This window comes from Danio rerio, chromosome 24 (assembly GCF_049306965.1).
Source record: "Danio rerio strain Tuebingen ecotype United States chromosome 24, GRCz12tu, whole genome shotgun sequence".
Lineage (NCBI taxonomy): Eukaryota > Metazoa > Chordata > Actinopteri > Cypriniformes > Danionidae > Danio > Danio rerio.
Window position 1 is genome coordinate 39,392,501 of NC_133199.1, and position 17,031 is coordinate 39,409,531.

The 17,031-nt window shown below is 34.0% G+C and overlaps 1 protein-coding gene across 2 annotated transcripts in view; it reads right to left on the reverse strand.

Moving 5' to 3' along the window:
* The window catches only part of spidr (scaffold protein involved in DNA repair), a 130,873-nt gene that overhangs the window by 109,807 nt on the left and 4,035 nt on the right, over positions 1–17,031 (reverse strand). For both annotated transcript variants that reach the window (XR_012399512.1, XM_073941013.1), the window contains exons 3-6: positions 16,664–16,718; positions 15,292–15,468; positions 14,689–14,783; positions 1–22 (exon numbers count right to left, since the gene is read on the reverse strand). The exon at positions 1–22 is cut by the window's left edge and continues 196 nt beyond it. Coding sequence is in view for 1 of the 2 variants with exons in the window: in XM_073941013.1 (XP_073797114.1) it covers positions 1–22; positions 14,689–14,783; positions 15,292–15,468; positions 16,664–16,718 (349 nt within the window). In the remaining variant the exon portion in view is untranslated. The remainder of the gene's footprint in view (positions 23–14,688; positions 14,784–15,291; positions 15,469–16,663; positions 16,719–17,031) is intronic.

Below are 17,031 nucleotides of genomic sequence, written 5' to 3' on the forward strand. Positions count from 1 at the left end.
AGTCAGAAATCTCAGCTGGTGACTAAAAAAAAGGAGAGGAGAGTTTGACGTTTGGTCATCTGTTAGATGCTTTTGTCAACAACTGTGCTATTGTTAACTAAAAGTATTAAAATAAATTAAGCTTATATGCAATAAAAGACACACATTTAATGAAAACTAAGTGTTAAATGAAACCAATAAGAATGCTAATGGGAACATGGGTTGAAGTAACATAAGTTGAAGTGTCAAAATAGTTAAATGTGTAATAAAAATTATGATAATAAAAAACAATGTCTATTAATTAAAATAAAGTTTTAAAAAATTACCTTATTAAAAATGTTAAATGTTTATAAAATATTTCAATTATTTTATTTGACAAAAATTAAGCAAAAGTGCCAATTTAAATGTTGCTTTGGCAAATAATAAGTTCAAATGCAAAAAAAAAGACTTACTGCAAAAGGAATACATTAAAGTAAAACAACATTTAAAATCTTTTTAAAAAGCAAAAACAAAATAAAAGGCAAATATTTGATGAAAACTAATTAAATGAAACCAAAATTATTGCAAACAATGCTGAACAATTATGTGCTTGGTTGCTGAGGCTGTTTCCCTTCCTGATCTCACACTGCTCTAATTCAATGACAGCCTGGAAGGGTTTTTTAATTTTTCGCCTCCCTCTTCCCTTGTGTATGGTCGGGGGTCCATTTTCGCTACATGTAAAAGTATACGTGACAAATTAAGGCTTCATCATCATGAAAATCTATATTTTTACACAATATTCCTTTAAATAAAGCCTAAATGAAACAAAATACCTATTATAATTACAAAATTACAATAATTATATTTAATTACAAATAATATACAATAAGTTGTAAAACATATTAAAGTGACTGAAACCAAAATTAACTAATTTAAGGAAAAATGTATGAAAAAACTATTAAAAATAAGCTTAGATGCAAGAGGATACATATATTTGACGAAAACCAAGAATGCAAATGAAAATTTAACTGAAATAACACAAGTTCAAGAATTAAAATGGCTAAATGTGTAATAAAATTTCATTAAAACAATATGAAAACATTTGTATATTAATTAAAGCTTAAATGAAAAAAAAATTAATTACCTTATTAAAAATTATTAACTAAAATAAAGATAAAACTTAAATGTGGCTGAGACACATAAGTTGAAATACTAACTATATTAAAAATGAGAATAAATTAATTAAAAAATATATAACACAAAATTAAAAAACAAATATTAATAAAAACTAATTAAATTAAACAAAAATTATTGCTAACAATGATGAAAATGTATTTAAAAAACCAAGCTTAAATTAATTAAAAAAATTGAAACTTAAATAATGCTGCTTTGGCAAATAATAAAAAAATAACCTGTAAAATAAGTGACTGAAAACAGAAATAAATTAATTTAATGGAAAAAAAAACATAAAAATTACTAAAAAAGGGCTAAAATGCAATAAACGACTAATTAAAACCAAATATTAAATGAAATCAATAGCAATGCAAATAAATATTTCACTGAAATAACACAAGTTAAAGAATAAACATTTAAAAATTACATTAAAAACAATTATGAAGCCATTTTTTAAAAGTCTATTCATTTAAATAAAGTTTAAAAAATAAACAAAATACAGCAATAAAAAAAAATAAACCTAAAATTAAATAAGTGCAAACTGAAATGTTACTTTGGAAAATAATAAGAAAACAATACATTAAAATGCTAAACTATTAAAAATGTATTGTGTTAACTGAAAAGGTTCTATTCAATTCAACATCAACATGTTATTGATCAACATGTAAATATTATTAACCTTTCAAAAAAAAAAAAAAAGACCATATGAGGTACATCACATGCATGAAAGAATGGCATGCATTCTGAGATTAATTTCCACTCTTTATTGACACAATACAAGTCATAATATAAGTTCTAAAGAGAGGGAAGACAAGAAGTCAGTACAAACATGTCAGATTCAAACCTGCGCCATACAAGCTTAATAGTTAATGCTAACTGAAGACCAGTGACCTCTAGGTCAAAATCTGCCTTCTAAAAAGTGTGTCCTTATGTCTCAAAGTATGACTAAATAATAAACATTAAATGTGCAAAGTCAAATGTGAATGACAATCCCAGAGGAGCTGCTGTCAGCTGTATGAAATCAATAACATTGACATACTATTATGATTATGAACAGCAAAGTAAACACTCTGGGTGGTCAGTATTTTCAAAGGTCAATGAGTTGAACATCAAAACAAGTACTTGGTTTACAAATCACAGGATCTGATTGATGTCTTCAGGCTGTCAACAAGTGAAATTACAAACTAAACAGGTGTTACAAAAATATGACAGCCTGTATTTTTTTCTAGAGCTGCACAATATAGACCATTTGAGGGATGTAAACAAAAACAATGGTCTAAATGTATTTCCTGTTTTACATTTTTCATTTCTGCAGCTTCCGGGAATATTGATAAATAATGTTATATGGGTTGTCGGCGCAATAGCGGTTAGTGCGCTGACATATGGTGCAGTAGCACTTCAGGGCGTTCCGAGTTCGAATCCCAGCTCAAGGACATTTCCCGTCTTAACTCTCTTTCTCTCCCCCACTTCGCTTCCTGTCTAATTTCTGTCCTATCAACTCAATAAAGGCAAAAATACCCTAAATAAATCTTTAAAAAATAATAATAATAACAATAATAATGTTATGAGAGCTGTTTTAACATGAAGTTATGATTGAATTTCCTCTTGTCAGTTATGAAATAGTTTGATAACAAGCAGGAAATGTTCATAGTCCAACATCACCACACTGAAATGGTTTATTGACCTTATTCTTCAACACAGAAGTGCGCTTGTTTTTGCGATCAGCTTTTTGCTACTACGCCCCTCGCTGCTGGAATCGGCTTCCAGAAATGATCAGATGTGCTCCAACATTAGGCACGTTCAAATCAAGACTGAAAACACATCTGTTTAGCTGTGCCTTCACTGAATAAGCACTGTGCTACGTCTGACAGATCCCACTATTATGTGTCCTGGCCAAATTCCCTCTATCGGCCCTTATGATCATGGCCTCCCAAACATCACCATCCACCGAATTGGCTCTATCACTGTCACTTCACTCCACCAATAGCTGGTGTGTGGTGAGCGCACTGGCGCCGTTGTCCTGTGGCTGCCGTCGCATCATCCAAGTGAGAAAAGATGCGCATAAACTGCGATGGAAACACTTTTACCGCACAAACTCCAGCATGCGCATTAAAAAAGGTCATGTGATTTTGTTAAAAGAGATCATGTGATGCTTAAAATGTGTGTGAATGGATAAAACGTCAGGCTGAGCACATTATAAAACATCTGAAATGTTGTTTTGGTTATTATAAAACGCCTTACCATTTCAGTATTAATGTATTAATTATATTGTAATAACCTCCAGAATCAAGAGCGCCTGTGCTCCGCGTCTGACACCTTCAAACGCCACTGCGCGCTCACTGCTTGTCAGGATTGTCTTCTGAGGCGCATTCATTTAGAAAAGATTGATGCAGCTTCTCCTACTGCAGCAAATGCAGTTTTTACTGTTGATATTTGGGGCCAGTTGATCAGAAAGTGACGATTTTGTTCGCTTTGACTCGTTGGATGGAAACGATGCTTCATACGCACAACTTTTAAGTGGTAATCCACTTTTGCGCCAAAAGTTTATTCGTATTTTTGGATGGAAACATAGCTAGTGACAGACAAGTCTTTGCATTGATCCCATGGCCCAGTATGATCACCCGCTGGTGACCTACTCACACCTGCAGTTCTCCTCGATGAACGGCCAGCGTTCTACAGCCTCCGGCACCTAGACTGCAACTCCACACAGAAAGCTTGGTCAGATGGTGAAATGGTGGTACCCAACTGAGCCTGGTTTCTCACAAGTTTATTTTTTTATTTTTTTCTTCACTTTCGTCAATTGGTAAAGTTTTGTTCCTCGCCACTATCACCACTGGCTTGCTTGGTTTGGGACTTGTGGAGCTGCGCATCGATGAATTTGCTCTTCAGTGTTTGGACTTCCAGCAGTGAAAATTAACCCACACTGAACTAAACTAAACTGAACTTCAACTCTGTAAACTGGATTTTCATGTTAAGCTGACACAATCTACATTGTAAAAGCGCTTCAGAAATAAACATGCATGTGTTCTGTAGCTCCTGGTCAACTATAATTCAGACTCAACGTTGCACATCTGCAACCGCACATTGCGATATCGATGCAGAAACGATATATTCTGCAGCTCTAATCAGAAAAATCACTATCACAATAATCAATAGCAATATCCCATATTTTCCCAGTATCTTGCAGGCAAAATTTTTTTCACATTACTCACACACACACACACACACACCAAAACAAATCATGCCATGCTGAATTATAAAAGTGTCCACAATTTTAAGCTGGAACCAAATCCTCATTAGAGATGGCTGAGGGCCACCAAAACAAGCCAAACGCTGAAGATCTATGAACCAGTACCTCGTAAGACAAGATCATTACTCAAATTCATGTTTCCAATGAACACTAGAGAGGAAAAGAAGTGAGAAGAGCAAAGGTGAAACACTAGAAAACAAGAACTCGGTGACCTGCCATTAATACTCTCCTCTTGCACATCTCGTAATTCCCAACAGGCCTTGCAAACACTTTGTGAGCGTCTGCCGATCCAGCACTGCGTTAATATCAACCTCTGGCCTCTGGAAAAAAAGCTCTGAATCGCTCTTATTAAGATCTGCCAATGAACACTGAATCCACATTTAACTCCTACATCACGCTTCCCACATACAACACTGGCCTTTTAGCTACTAATTCAGAAATCACTGCTTTGTGAGTTACTAAACTTGCTATTAGTACTTGGTAAAACAACAATTACTGTTGTTATTTTTATTGGTCAAGCTCAGGGTTCAGGCTTTCTTCAAATAAATAAGAAAAAACAACAACAGACAAACAAATCTAACATCTGCTTGGGAATATCCATGCACAGATTCTAGCACAACTCGCATTGCTATTAATTATAATTATTACTACCATTAATAATAAAAATGTATAATATATAGCTGTGTAGAAATACATTGTATTATTATGATGGACGGACAAATGCATATAAAACAGATAGAAAGACAAACAGATGGATGGATGGGAGGATAAAAAGAGAAAGACAGACGGATAGAAAGATGGATGGATGGATGGATGGATATGAAAACGGACAGACAAACGGATAGAAAGACAGATGGATGCAGTCATAATATGGCTTGGATGCAACAAATGGATGGATGGAAGGATGGATGGACGGACAGATATAAAAACAGATAAAAAGACAAACAGATGGATAGATGAAAGGTTGGATGGAAATAAAAAGGGATAGAAAGACAAATGATTGGAGACGGATGGACGAATGGGTAGACGGATGGACAGATGGATATAAAAACAGATAGAAAGACAAACTGATAAAAAGACGACAGATTGAAAGACAAACAGACAGAAAGACAGATAGAAACACAAACAGATAGAAAGACAAACAGATGGATGGATGGATGGATGGATTGATATAAAAACATAGAAAGACAAATAGATAGAGACGGATGGTTGGATGGATGGATGGATGGATGGACAGACGGATATAAAAACAAATAGAAAGACAAACAGATAGAAAAACAACAGATAGAAAGACAAACGGATGGATGGATGGATGGATGTAAAATTAGATAGACAAAAAGAAAAAAAACAGATAAAAAGACAAACAGATACAAAGACAAACAGATGGAAAGATGGATGCAGCCATAACATGGCTTGGATGCAACAAGCAAATGGATGGATGGACGGACAGACGGACAGAAGGACGGATATAAAAACAGATAGAAAGACAAACAGATACAAAGAAAAACAAATAGAAAGACAAACATATAGAAAGACATATGGATGGATGAATGAATGGATGGATGGACAGACGGATATAAAAATAGATAGAAAAACAACAGATGGAAAGACAAACAGATGGATAGAGGGAAGGATAATTGGATGGATATAAAAACATAGAAAGACAAATGACCAGAAAGCCAAACGGATAGAAAGACGGATGGAAGGACGGATGGATAGACGGAGGAAAGATGGACAGACATAAAAACAGATAGAAAGACAAAAAGATGGATGGACATATGGATGAACGGATGGATATTAAAACAAATAGAAAGACAAACAGATAGAAAGAAAAACAGTTAGAAAGACAAACTGGTTGAAAGGATGGATGGATGAATGGATGGATGGATGTATACACAGACGAACGGATGGAAGGACAGATATAAAACCAGATAGAAAGATGGACGGATAGACGCATATACAAATGGATAGAAAGACAAACGATAGAACAACAAATGCAAAAAAAGACAAACGATAGAAATGGCAAACGAATGAATGGACCAATGGATGGGTATAAAAATGAATAGAAAGATAAACGATAGAGAGATGGATGGAAGGATAAAATTTCACAATTTCATAAATCTTTTAGTAAAACATTGAAATTAAAAATGCATAATAATAATATGAATAATAATAATGCATAATATCTAGCTATGTACAGGCATACATTTTAATAGTTTTACTTCAATACTATTTTTAATATTTACCAATATTATTTATAATATTTTGTTATATTTTACAATGCATATGAAATATTAAAAAAAGATTTAAATAATTTTGTCATTATTGCAGGCCATGATAGATTATTAAAATGCATAATTATATAATTACATGTAAAATACACTTTTATTTTATACACCTTTCGTAACCAACTGTGTAAATTGAATAAAATTTTTTATTAATGAATCAAATTGTATTTTATTTGAGTAGATTTCAATTTAATTTTAATTAATTTTAATTAATTAATTGATTTACTTATTTAATCGCTCAATCTAAATAAATAAAAATAAATAAAATACTAAGTTAAATAAAATTAAATTAAACTATTGATTCCACATGCATTATGGAAGAAAAAAAAATCTGCAGGGCAATCAGAAAAGTGACAAGAGACACCTGTCCTGATAAAGCCCACACCCCTCGAGCAAACAATAACAAAAGATGATACATTCCACAGATTGACCTGAAGATACGACCCAGCCCTTTAAGAGCCTTGATCATATGAGATACACTTATGACAGGCCGTAAAAACCAACAGAACTTCAACTGTTTGTGTGGCTGCATTGTCACAAACTGGTTTTCTTGTGGAAAAAAAAAAAAAAGAATCGGCAGCCTCCTTATCATGTGGAGACATGAACGGCATTCCAGGCCTTGAACAGCCTACACACACACAAACACACACACTCCTTTATTTGAATCAACTTGACCCTGCAGGGCAGCCTGCCAGCGAACAGCACTACGCACACTACTTCTCTCTCTCCCTCTTTCTCCCTCTCTCCGCAGTACACTATGTTCCTGGCCTGCGCTCAAAAATGTGTTCACCCTGCACTGGCTCAAAATGAATGGAGGAGTACACAAACTTTTCGCTCTGTCAAATCTGTATCACTCCCCGCTTAGTCTTTTTTTTTTTTTTCTTGGTGTAAAATCCAGAGACGTCACAAAGTGGGAAGTTCCCAAAACCAGCGGGAACAGGACAGATCTGCTGTGCTCATGGAGAGGCTGCAAAAAGAGTGCCATAACCAAGGACAATGATGTATTGCACTCGGAAATGAATGATTGAAATGCAGGTGTAATTAAAGAACAAATGTGCAATAAAACATTAAGTCTAGACATATGTCTGCTATTTTCACTCCTCCAGTAAATGGGCCCAAAATGTTTTTCCTGTGAAAACCAGGCAAGTAAACAATCCTTTTTTTTTGTAGACAAATGGTTTCAATCTTGAATCCAGGAAGCGGGATTGATGTGGAAGACGCTTTTAACAGGAGGCATGAGAGTGAGAGCTGAACATCATGGAGATTTAGATGGTTCATACACTGTAAAACCCAATAACTTAAGGGAACTCAAACTATTTCAGGAACCATTTAGGTTCAAAAACTAGTCCTAATGAGTAAACCTAATTCATTTGAGTAAAACAAAGCACAGTAAAACCCGATAAATGAAGAGAACTCAAACCAACTGAGTACTGTAAATCCCAATGAGTCAAGGTAACTCAAACCGTTTGAGGAAACCGATAGTTACAAACCATTTGAGTTAAAGACTTATCTTTATGAGTACTGAGAACTTACTCCATTTAAGTTGAAGTAATAAGGTATTTAATTAACTCATTACCTTCAACACTGAGTTCAAAACTCTTTTCACAAGAGTAGAAATAACTTTCAGTAATTTTGAGTTAACTACACTCATTTCAGTTGATAAAGAGTTGACTGTTGGGTTTTACAGTGTTTGAATGTGTTTTATTCAGGACTTTAATTTATGTTGAAAAGCTGAAATTGTTGACAACTTTCTATCTAGAATTGAAATATTTATTTTTGTCTTAAAATAGTCAGCATAAAATTAAAAAGTCAGTTTACCCCCAAAAATATATATTCTCATCATGCTTTAACATTCTCACGGTCATTTGTTTGTAATATTTCTATAGGTGGGCATAGGTTATTTTTTTAATCTAGATTAATCTCACTGTAGTCTTGGAATTAATCTAGATTAAAATGTCTCATTTGAATTCTGCCGAAGTCATTCAGAATATGTGTGCTACCCAAATAATGACTAAAAGTAAGTCTTTGAGAATGGGTTTCTCAAGCCAGGTGGCGCATTAGACCAGGGGCTCATCTCCTGTTTTCAAAATGCATCACAAACTCCTTGAGAAACTGTTCTACTATGATAACTGGTGATGAAAATAAATGATGTTCAATAAGATGTACTTGTATTTACTCGTTGTTTATTCAGTTAATCATATATTTTGAACTGTAGGCCTACATAAGCTCCAAACAGCGAATTTTGATTACCTTAATCCGAATAAAGTCATAACTGAACTAAACAGAAATGGAATTAAGACAGGAAATTTTGGACGGGGTTGATTTTTGTCAAAAAGCCTTTATAAGATTTTTGTCCTAAAAACGCATTCGCGATTTCAAGTGACCCATCAAAAAGCTAGTTCACCCAAAAATGAAAGTATTCTCATCATTTACTCGCAGTGAAGTGTTTCTAAACTATTTTATACACAAAAACAGGATATTATAAACATTGTTGGAAAAAAGCAGCCATTGGCGTCCATAATACAAAAACAAAAATACTAGGGCTTCTCGTTATTGAAAAAAAAGAAAGAAATTGCAATATTCTATTTTTCTGCAATATATATTGTGATTATATTGATGTTTTGAATAGCTTGACAGCTCTACAATTTCACATTCAGAAGAATTCTGTTGCTCAAGCAACATTATCTACCAATAGGGTAAGTAAAATAATAAAAAAGAAAAACTATGGTAGTTTTTGCCAACATTCTTCAAAATATCTTCTTTTATGTTTAACAAAAGAAAGTCAAACAGGTTGAAGTGGAGAATGAGTAAACAATAAAATTCTTTCTTTTTTGGTGAACTTTACCTTTAAAGTATTTTGTGTGTGTGGCCGTGTGTGTAAACATTTTCCTGACAAAAAAAAAAAAATTAACATTTTAAAATTAACATTTAAATTGAAAAACATAGAACATATGTTGGATAAGTTGGCGGTTCATTCCGCTGTGGCGACCCTTGATTAATAAAGAGACTACGTGGAAAAGAAAATGAAATGAAAATGAAATATGCATTTACTACATCACTAGGCCAAACAATTCAATGCATTTCTAAAGAAAAGGAAGTGAGTGCCAAACGTAGTGGAGATCTGGGACAAGTCCAAGACTTTTCAGATGAAGATGTTTTCTGGGATGAATGTAAATGTTGCTCTAGATTAGTGGTTTGCAACCGTTTTATCCAAAAACCAGTTGGTTGTGATTAGAGCTGGAAAGTGTCAAATGCACATGGTTGTTTTTCTATCTTCAGTTGCTGATGTCAAATGCCTTTAAATCAAACAATATGGCATTTTTGGCACAAATTAATCTGTCAACTGGTAAAGTTCAGACATATTGTATAGATGTCAACATGAACAGGTTCAGTGACACGCACTCACTGTCAAAAATATGAACCAAAATACACAAGCCAAATAGAAAATAAGACTCAAAAGTTTACTTCAGCTTTAGACTAAGGACAAAGTGCTTGATATGGCCAATTATTGCCTGCGTAGATTTATTTAACTTACATTTTACATAATTATCATTGTACTTATTTAGAATTTACTTATTTAATTTAGTTAGAAGGGCGAGGGAGGAGTTTGAGCTCAGGTAGGTCTGGAGAACTCCCCTGCTTGTTGCCGTGTGAGAAGTGTGAAGTCTTAACTGATAATTTGGTTTAGTCGATTGGCTATGGTGTATGTTTTTGGGACGGTGGGAGGAAACCGGGGAATCCGGTGAACACCCACGCGAACACGGGGAAAACATGCAAGCTCCACACTGAAATGCCAACCGGCTCGATAGGAGGTTGGACCAGCTGCGTTCTTGCTGTGAGGCAACAAAGCTAGCCCCTGGGCCACCGTGTCGCCCTATAGGAAAAAGGGTGGGAAGTATGGGGTGGAAGGGGGGAAACTTCAAGACGAAGATAACTGGATTGAAAAGCTTTGGTTATGTAGAATGCGTCTGTAATCATCTAATAGAGCAGATTACGGAGCGAATGAGGTGCCAGTCGTGTTGATCAGAAGCATGTGATCCTCTCAAAAATAGTTTATTAATAAACCGCACATAATATTGCAACCATAAATATTTTCATTTATATACAATTTTAAATAAATGCTTCATTATTTTTATATCTGCATACATTAAAAATATTTCGAATAACTTATTTAATTATGCACATGCATTACTTCTATATATTTATTACATTCTCTTTTATTATTCTATGCATTTTTAACAATGTATTAAGGTGTTTAGATTAATGGCAATGATAGCACAATTAAAAACAACCCAAGTTGACCAATCTACTTCACAATAACTAAAATACATAAAAAACAAGAATTAGTCAAAGACAGAAGCAAGTTTTAAACATAAAAAAACAAAAACAATAGTAATGGTTATAATATAAAACAGTGGTTCTCAAATCTTTTTCATCAAGTGCCACCACAGAAAAAAATTGTCCCTCCAAGTACCACCATAATGAGCAGTATTGAAATACAGTAATTCCTTTAATTAAGAATATTTATTATTATCAGCCACTTTAAACATTATAAATATTCAAAACATTAACATTGCAATGTGCTTATATGTAAAAACAAACAAACAAACAAAAAAAAACTAAAAATGTCAACAATTAAATTAAATTGTGATTTTAAAAGATAAAAATGGTAGGTTGCTGTTCTTAAAAAGTAAAAATAAATAAATAAATAAAAAACTGCTGCACTTAAATGTAAAGTACATACATAAAGTACAATACATATAGTAGCCAATATAGTAGCCAATTCATCAACACCTAGAAATATTGCCAGGACCTTAGAAATATATATGCTCTATGTCATCATATTCATATATTAATCATTTTTGATCAATTTTGAAATATATGTAGCATGTACATATGACATAATTGATTCCTCCGCGTACCACTAGAAGGAAGCCCACAGTTTGAGAACCACTGATATAAAACATTTTCCTGCTCAAAAACCAGTAAAAACAGAAAATAAAATTCAGTTCATGTGTTATAAGCTTTATCAACTCCACAAAACAAACAGAGATGGTGCCAATATAATGGAAAGGGGCAAATCGTTCCAAGGTTTAGGAGCAGAGAAGGCTCGATCACCCCGACATTTGGGCCTAGATTTAAGATTCAACAAAAGTCTCTGATTTGATGAGCTGGATGGATGGTGCTCAGTCAAAAGGGCTGAAAGTTAAGATGAAGCTAAGCCGTTCAATGATCTAAAAACAACAAGTAACATGTTAAAATCAATTCTGTAGCGCACAGCAGATTACAAAGTAACTATTTTTTGTTTCTGGATTTGAGTTACTAAATGCCCATCTCATCTCTCACATCTGAATGCTTTAATCAATGTGTAATATCATGCCTTCCAACTATTCCAACTATTTATGAGTCAAGTCAGAGCTATGTTTACGCAGTGCTTCATTATAACATCACAGATTTGCATAAAACTGCCCTTGAGGGAATGAGACTGAACTCTCTTTCCAGCACAGTCTGGACAAAACTTCACCTTATGACAGTAATCATGATTTCAGTGAGATGAATCACGCTAAATTATGCTAATCACGGTCAAAGATCACTAGCATAAGATAAATGCATTATTTCATGATGTCATCAACAGTGACACAGATGTTGGAAATTCGTTCCGAATATAAAACATCAAATCAACATATATTAACACTCATATTGCTGCAAAAAGTGTGACAATCTTCACAAGAAGATATTTCGAAGAATGTTGCAACTGCCTCTGTCAAAACAAAGAATGTCAATGGAATCTAAAGATGTTTTGAAAACATGTACTTAAAAATGAGTAATCAACCTATACTGACTTTGGTTGCATAAAAAAAGCAGACGTAACATTTATTACTCATTTAATCCCTCATTTTTTTTTATTTTCTTGCGATACGAGAATCTATATTTTTACGTGTGAGTCAACTCTCCTCACATTGGTCAGAGTGTCAGTGTTTATTTTGCAGAGTCCCGCTTAGCTGTCAGGGGAGGTGGTGGTTTGGTGGTGTCTGAAGAGCGAGGAGAGATGCGGTGGGGAGGGGTGAGAAGGGTGCGTGACGTATTTGAGGACCGGGAGGGAGACGCGAGATTACCGGGAGATCATCACTCGTTTGCAGGCATCCGGGAGACTCCCGAAACTTCCCGCTCTACTCATAATTCTCTCTTCATATAGCGTATGCCTATTACATATCCATAAAACACTGTGATATAACCGCGCTCAGATCGTATCACTTTCTCACTGCAACTGAACCGCTCCAGAGTTCGTTTCAATCGAGCCGGGACCACCTCAATCAAGCGATCTCGAAGCGATTGATTTGGCATGGATCCTAGCGCGATTGCTGGTTTCACATATGCCAAAGGAACCGCGCTAACTGGGCAAACGAGACAGGTTCCCAAACAAAAGCGTAGGTGTGAAAGCACCCTTAGACAACCCTAAGACAAAAACGTCAAAACAGCATGATCAGAATTGCACTGGTGTGTGTGTGTGTGTGTGTGTGTATTTATTCATTTAAAGACGAGCACTGCAGTGTTGCCTCTGCATGAATGTTCTGCTCGGGCTTTGTTTGAAACTATAATTGTTGCCAAAACAGAAAAAAACTGACTATACCGTGTCTAAAATGTAGCTGACTCAAATGTTTTTGTATGACATACAGGTAAATGGCTCTCTTCCTTGTGTGATATTACTGAACTATATCATATCATGGTAACACTTTACAATAAGGTTCATTAGTTAATGCATTTACTAACATGAACTAATCATGAACAACACTTGTACAGCATTTATTAATCATAATTGAACATTTACTAATGCAATATTACCATTCAAGTCCATGCTTGTTAACATTAGTTAATGCACCATGAGTTAACATGAACAAACAATGAACTACTGTATTTCCATTAGCTAACGTTTACTAACATGAATACTGTAGTAAATGTATTGTTCATTGTTTGTTCATGTTAGTAATTGTATTACTTAACATTAACTAATGAACCTTATTGTAAAGTGTGACCCATATCATAAATATATATAAAAACACTCTCACAGATGTTTTGATTTATGAAAACATATTCTCGTAGATCAGAGCTGTCCAAACTCGGTTATGGAGGGCCAGTGTCTTGCATAGTTTAGCTCCAACTTTCTTCAACACAACTCCCCGGAAGTTTCTAGTGTACCCAGAAAGAGCTTGATTAGCTGGTCCAGGTGTGTTTAATTGGGGTTGGAACTAAAATATGCAGGACACCGGCCCTCCAGGACTGAGTTTGGACACCGCTGTTATTGATGGAATATATTTTCATTCATATTTTAAATTCTAACAATATTCTAACTTACAGTTTTTATCACAAAATAAATGCTTTCGGACCATCAATACATGTTTCTGTTTGTTTTAGCAATTATAGTATTACAGTAAACTAAAAAATTCAGGGTTATGAATATTTAAACCTCCTTCATTTAATTCCCTGAGCATCTCAGGAAAGATTTGACTTTATTTCAGTTTTTAGATAATATGCAGTATCTACAATATACCATTATGAGACGCATACAAGAGTATTTGCAGAACAGTAGATTTGACATTGCTACTACTGAACTTAACACTAAAGTCTTCACTTAATATTGCGTTTGATTGGGATGTCCCTCTGAGACTCGTTTGATTTTATATTCAGATGCCATGAGTGACACCTGTACTCATCAAAATGTCAAATATTAATAAACTAAAGTCAAGAAAAGGTTACAAATAAAACATTCAGGCCAAAGGGCAGTCCTAAAAGGAGCAGGAACATTGAGAACCCTGATGAACACCTAAAAAGCTGCTACTTGAGGGCTCACAGCGCCACCTACTGAACAACCACACACAAAACCTTCTCTTTACAAGAGTCTTGCATTTTAATATTGTTAAAACATATGTTTTATTTCTCTAAAATTGCTAAAATTTAAGCCAAAATTACTTTACACTTATGAGATGCTTCGGCCGATATTAAACTTTAAAACACACTTACCACAGCAGGATTTAGGAAGTCACTGTGCTCTTTGGAAGCTGAATTCTCCTCCTCTATTTCACTGTCTGAATCAATAGTGGGCAGTTCATCTGTGTCTGAGGGCAAGCAGCAGGTAATATCATGTATTATCGGGATTATTGTTTTTGATAATTATACATAATACAGTATATATATATATATATATATATATATATATATATATATATATATATATATATACTGTATTATGTATAAATAATAATAAATATAATATATATATATATATGTATATACATATATACACACACACGAATATATATATATATATATATATATATATATATACATATACACACACACACACACACACACACACACACACACACACACATATATATATATATATATATATATATATATATATATACACACACACACACACACACACACACACACACACACACACACACACACATATATATACACACACATATATACACACACATATATATACACACATGTGTGTGTGTACATATATATATATATACATACATACATACATACATACATACATACATACATACATATATATACACACACACACACACACACACACACACACACCTACACCAGTGCTAAACATCCGCAGACTCCTGTGCTGGTCAACAGAACGCTGTTTCTGTGCCCTGAGTGGCTGTCGAGGAGCAGGAGGAGGAGGATTATTATCACCGTCTGAATCTTCCTCTTCACTGGAGCTCCAAGCAATGTTCACCGCTTCATCTGTGGCAGCCCCTTTGCTCCCTGAAATCCAAACTTTTACTGAGTAATGAAGTATGAAATCAATCATTAGTAATAGAGAAGACATTTATTATGTTACAAAAGATGAGCACTGTATTTCATCCGTTCATTCATTTTCTTTTCGGCTTAGTCCCTATATTAATCCGGGGTCACTACAGCGGAATAAACCACCAACTTATGCAGCACATTTTTACGAAGCGCAACCCATCTTTGGGAAACAACCATACACACTTATTCACATTCATACACTACGGACAATTAAGCCTACCCAATTCACCTGTACCGCATGTCTTTGGACTGTGGGGGAAACCGGAGCACCCAGAGTAAACCCACACGAACGCAGGGAGAACATACAAACTCCACACAGAAACGGCAACTGACCCAGCTGAATCAGCAATCTTCTTGCTGTGAGGCGACAGCACTACCTACTGCGCCACTGCGTTGTGTTAGCACTGTATTTCATATAAATGTTATTCTTTTGAACTGTAAAATCTCTTAACATTTAATAGATCAGAATACACTAAATATTTATTTTAATAATTAGATTTGTATGATGTCAAAAATTCAGCTTTGCATCATAAAAACTAATGACATGTTAAATTACATCTGAATAGAAAACATTTATTTTAATACATTTAAAATACACAGAAAATGCACTGTTTACAGTATATAATACTTGTTCATAATGTATATTAGCGCAATATTATTACACACTATTACTGGTATGCAGACAGAAACTGAATATCAGCATTGTGAGAGATGCAATTTTGAAAGTACAATGTTCACATTTGGAAATTTATTTAGCAATATCTTTCTTTTTTATGTTGAACATGTAATCATACGTTTTTCAAAAGAGTTTTACATTTTAGAAATATTTATATGATATTTTTGCATTTTGAATCAAACAAGTAAAATAAAATAAATAAGTAAATGAAAGCGTAAAAAAAGAAGTATTAATTTACTTGTGATCAATATATAGAAACTATTTATTGATTGAATTTATAGCAATAGCACTATATCATAATACATTTCATATATATCAGGATATGAGATCATATCGCTCAGCTCTAAGAATAATAAATGCACCCCATGTGAGCACAAAGGACATTTGTTCAAAAAACCTTTCCAGCCATAAACCTTGAATGATAGTGTGTACATAAAACTATATATTTAGTATTAAATGCATTATCTGTTTTACCAGTCAGAGCAACTTTGCTTGCAGTTCTGCTCTTCTTCTCTGATGTTTGCAGTTTCTGAAGAAAAAAAAAAACACAATACATTCAATGTATTAGTGAAGCAGAGCAGGAGCATTGCAATAATATTGTATTAATATATGTAAACTAAGGGTGTAACGGTTCACAAAAATCACAGTTCGGTTCAATACGACACAGTGGTGTCACGGTTTGGTATGTTTTCGATACAGCAAAAAAGGAAAAAAAGCCAGAAGATTTCTCTGATTTAAATTTTTTAATGTATTAAAACTAGCATCATAAAGGTTTGATCTTGTTTTATTTCTTTTACTTTAAACAGTGATGGAGCTATACGTCTGGGGTTTCTGCTTAGCAG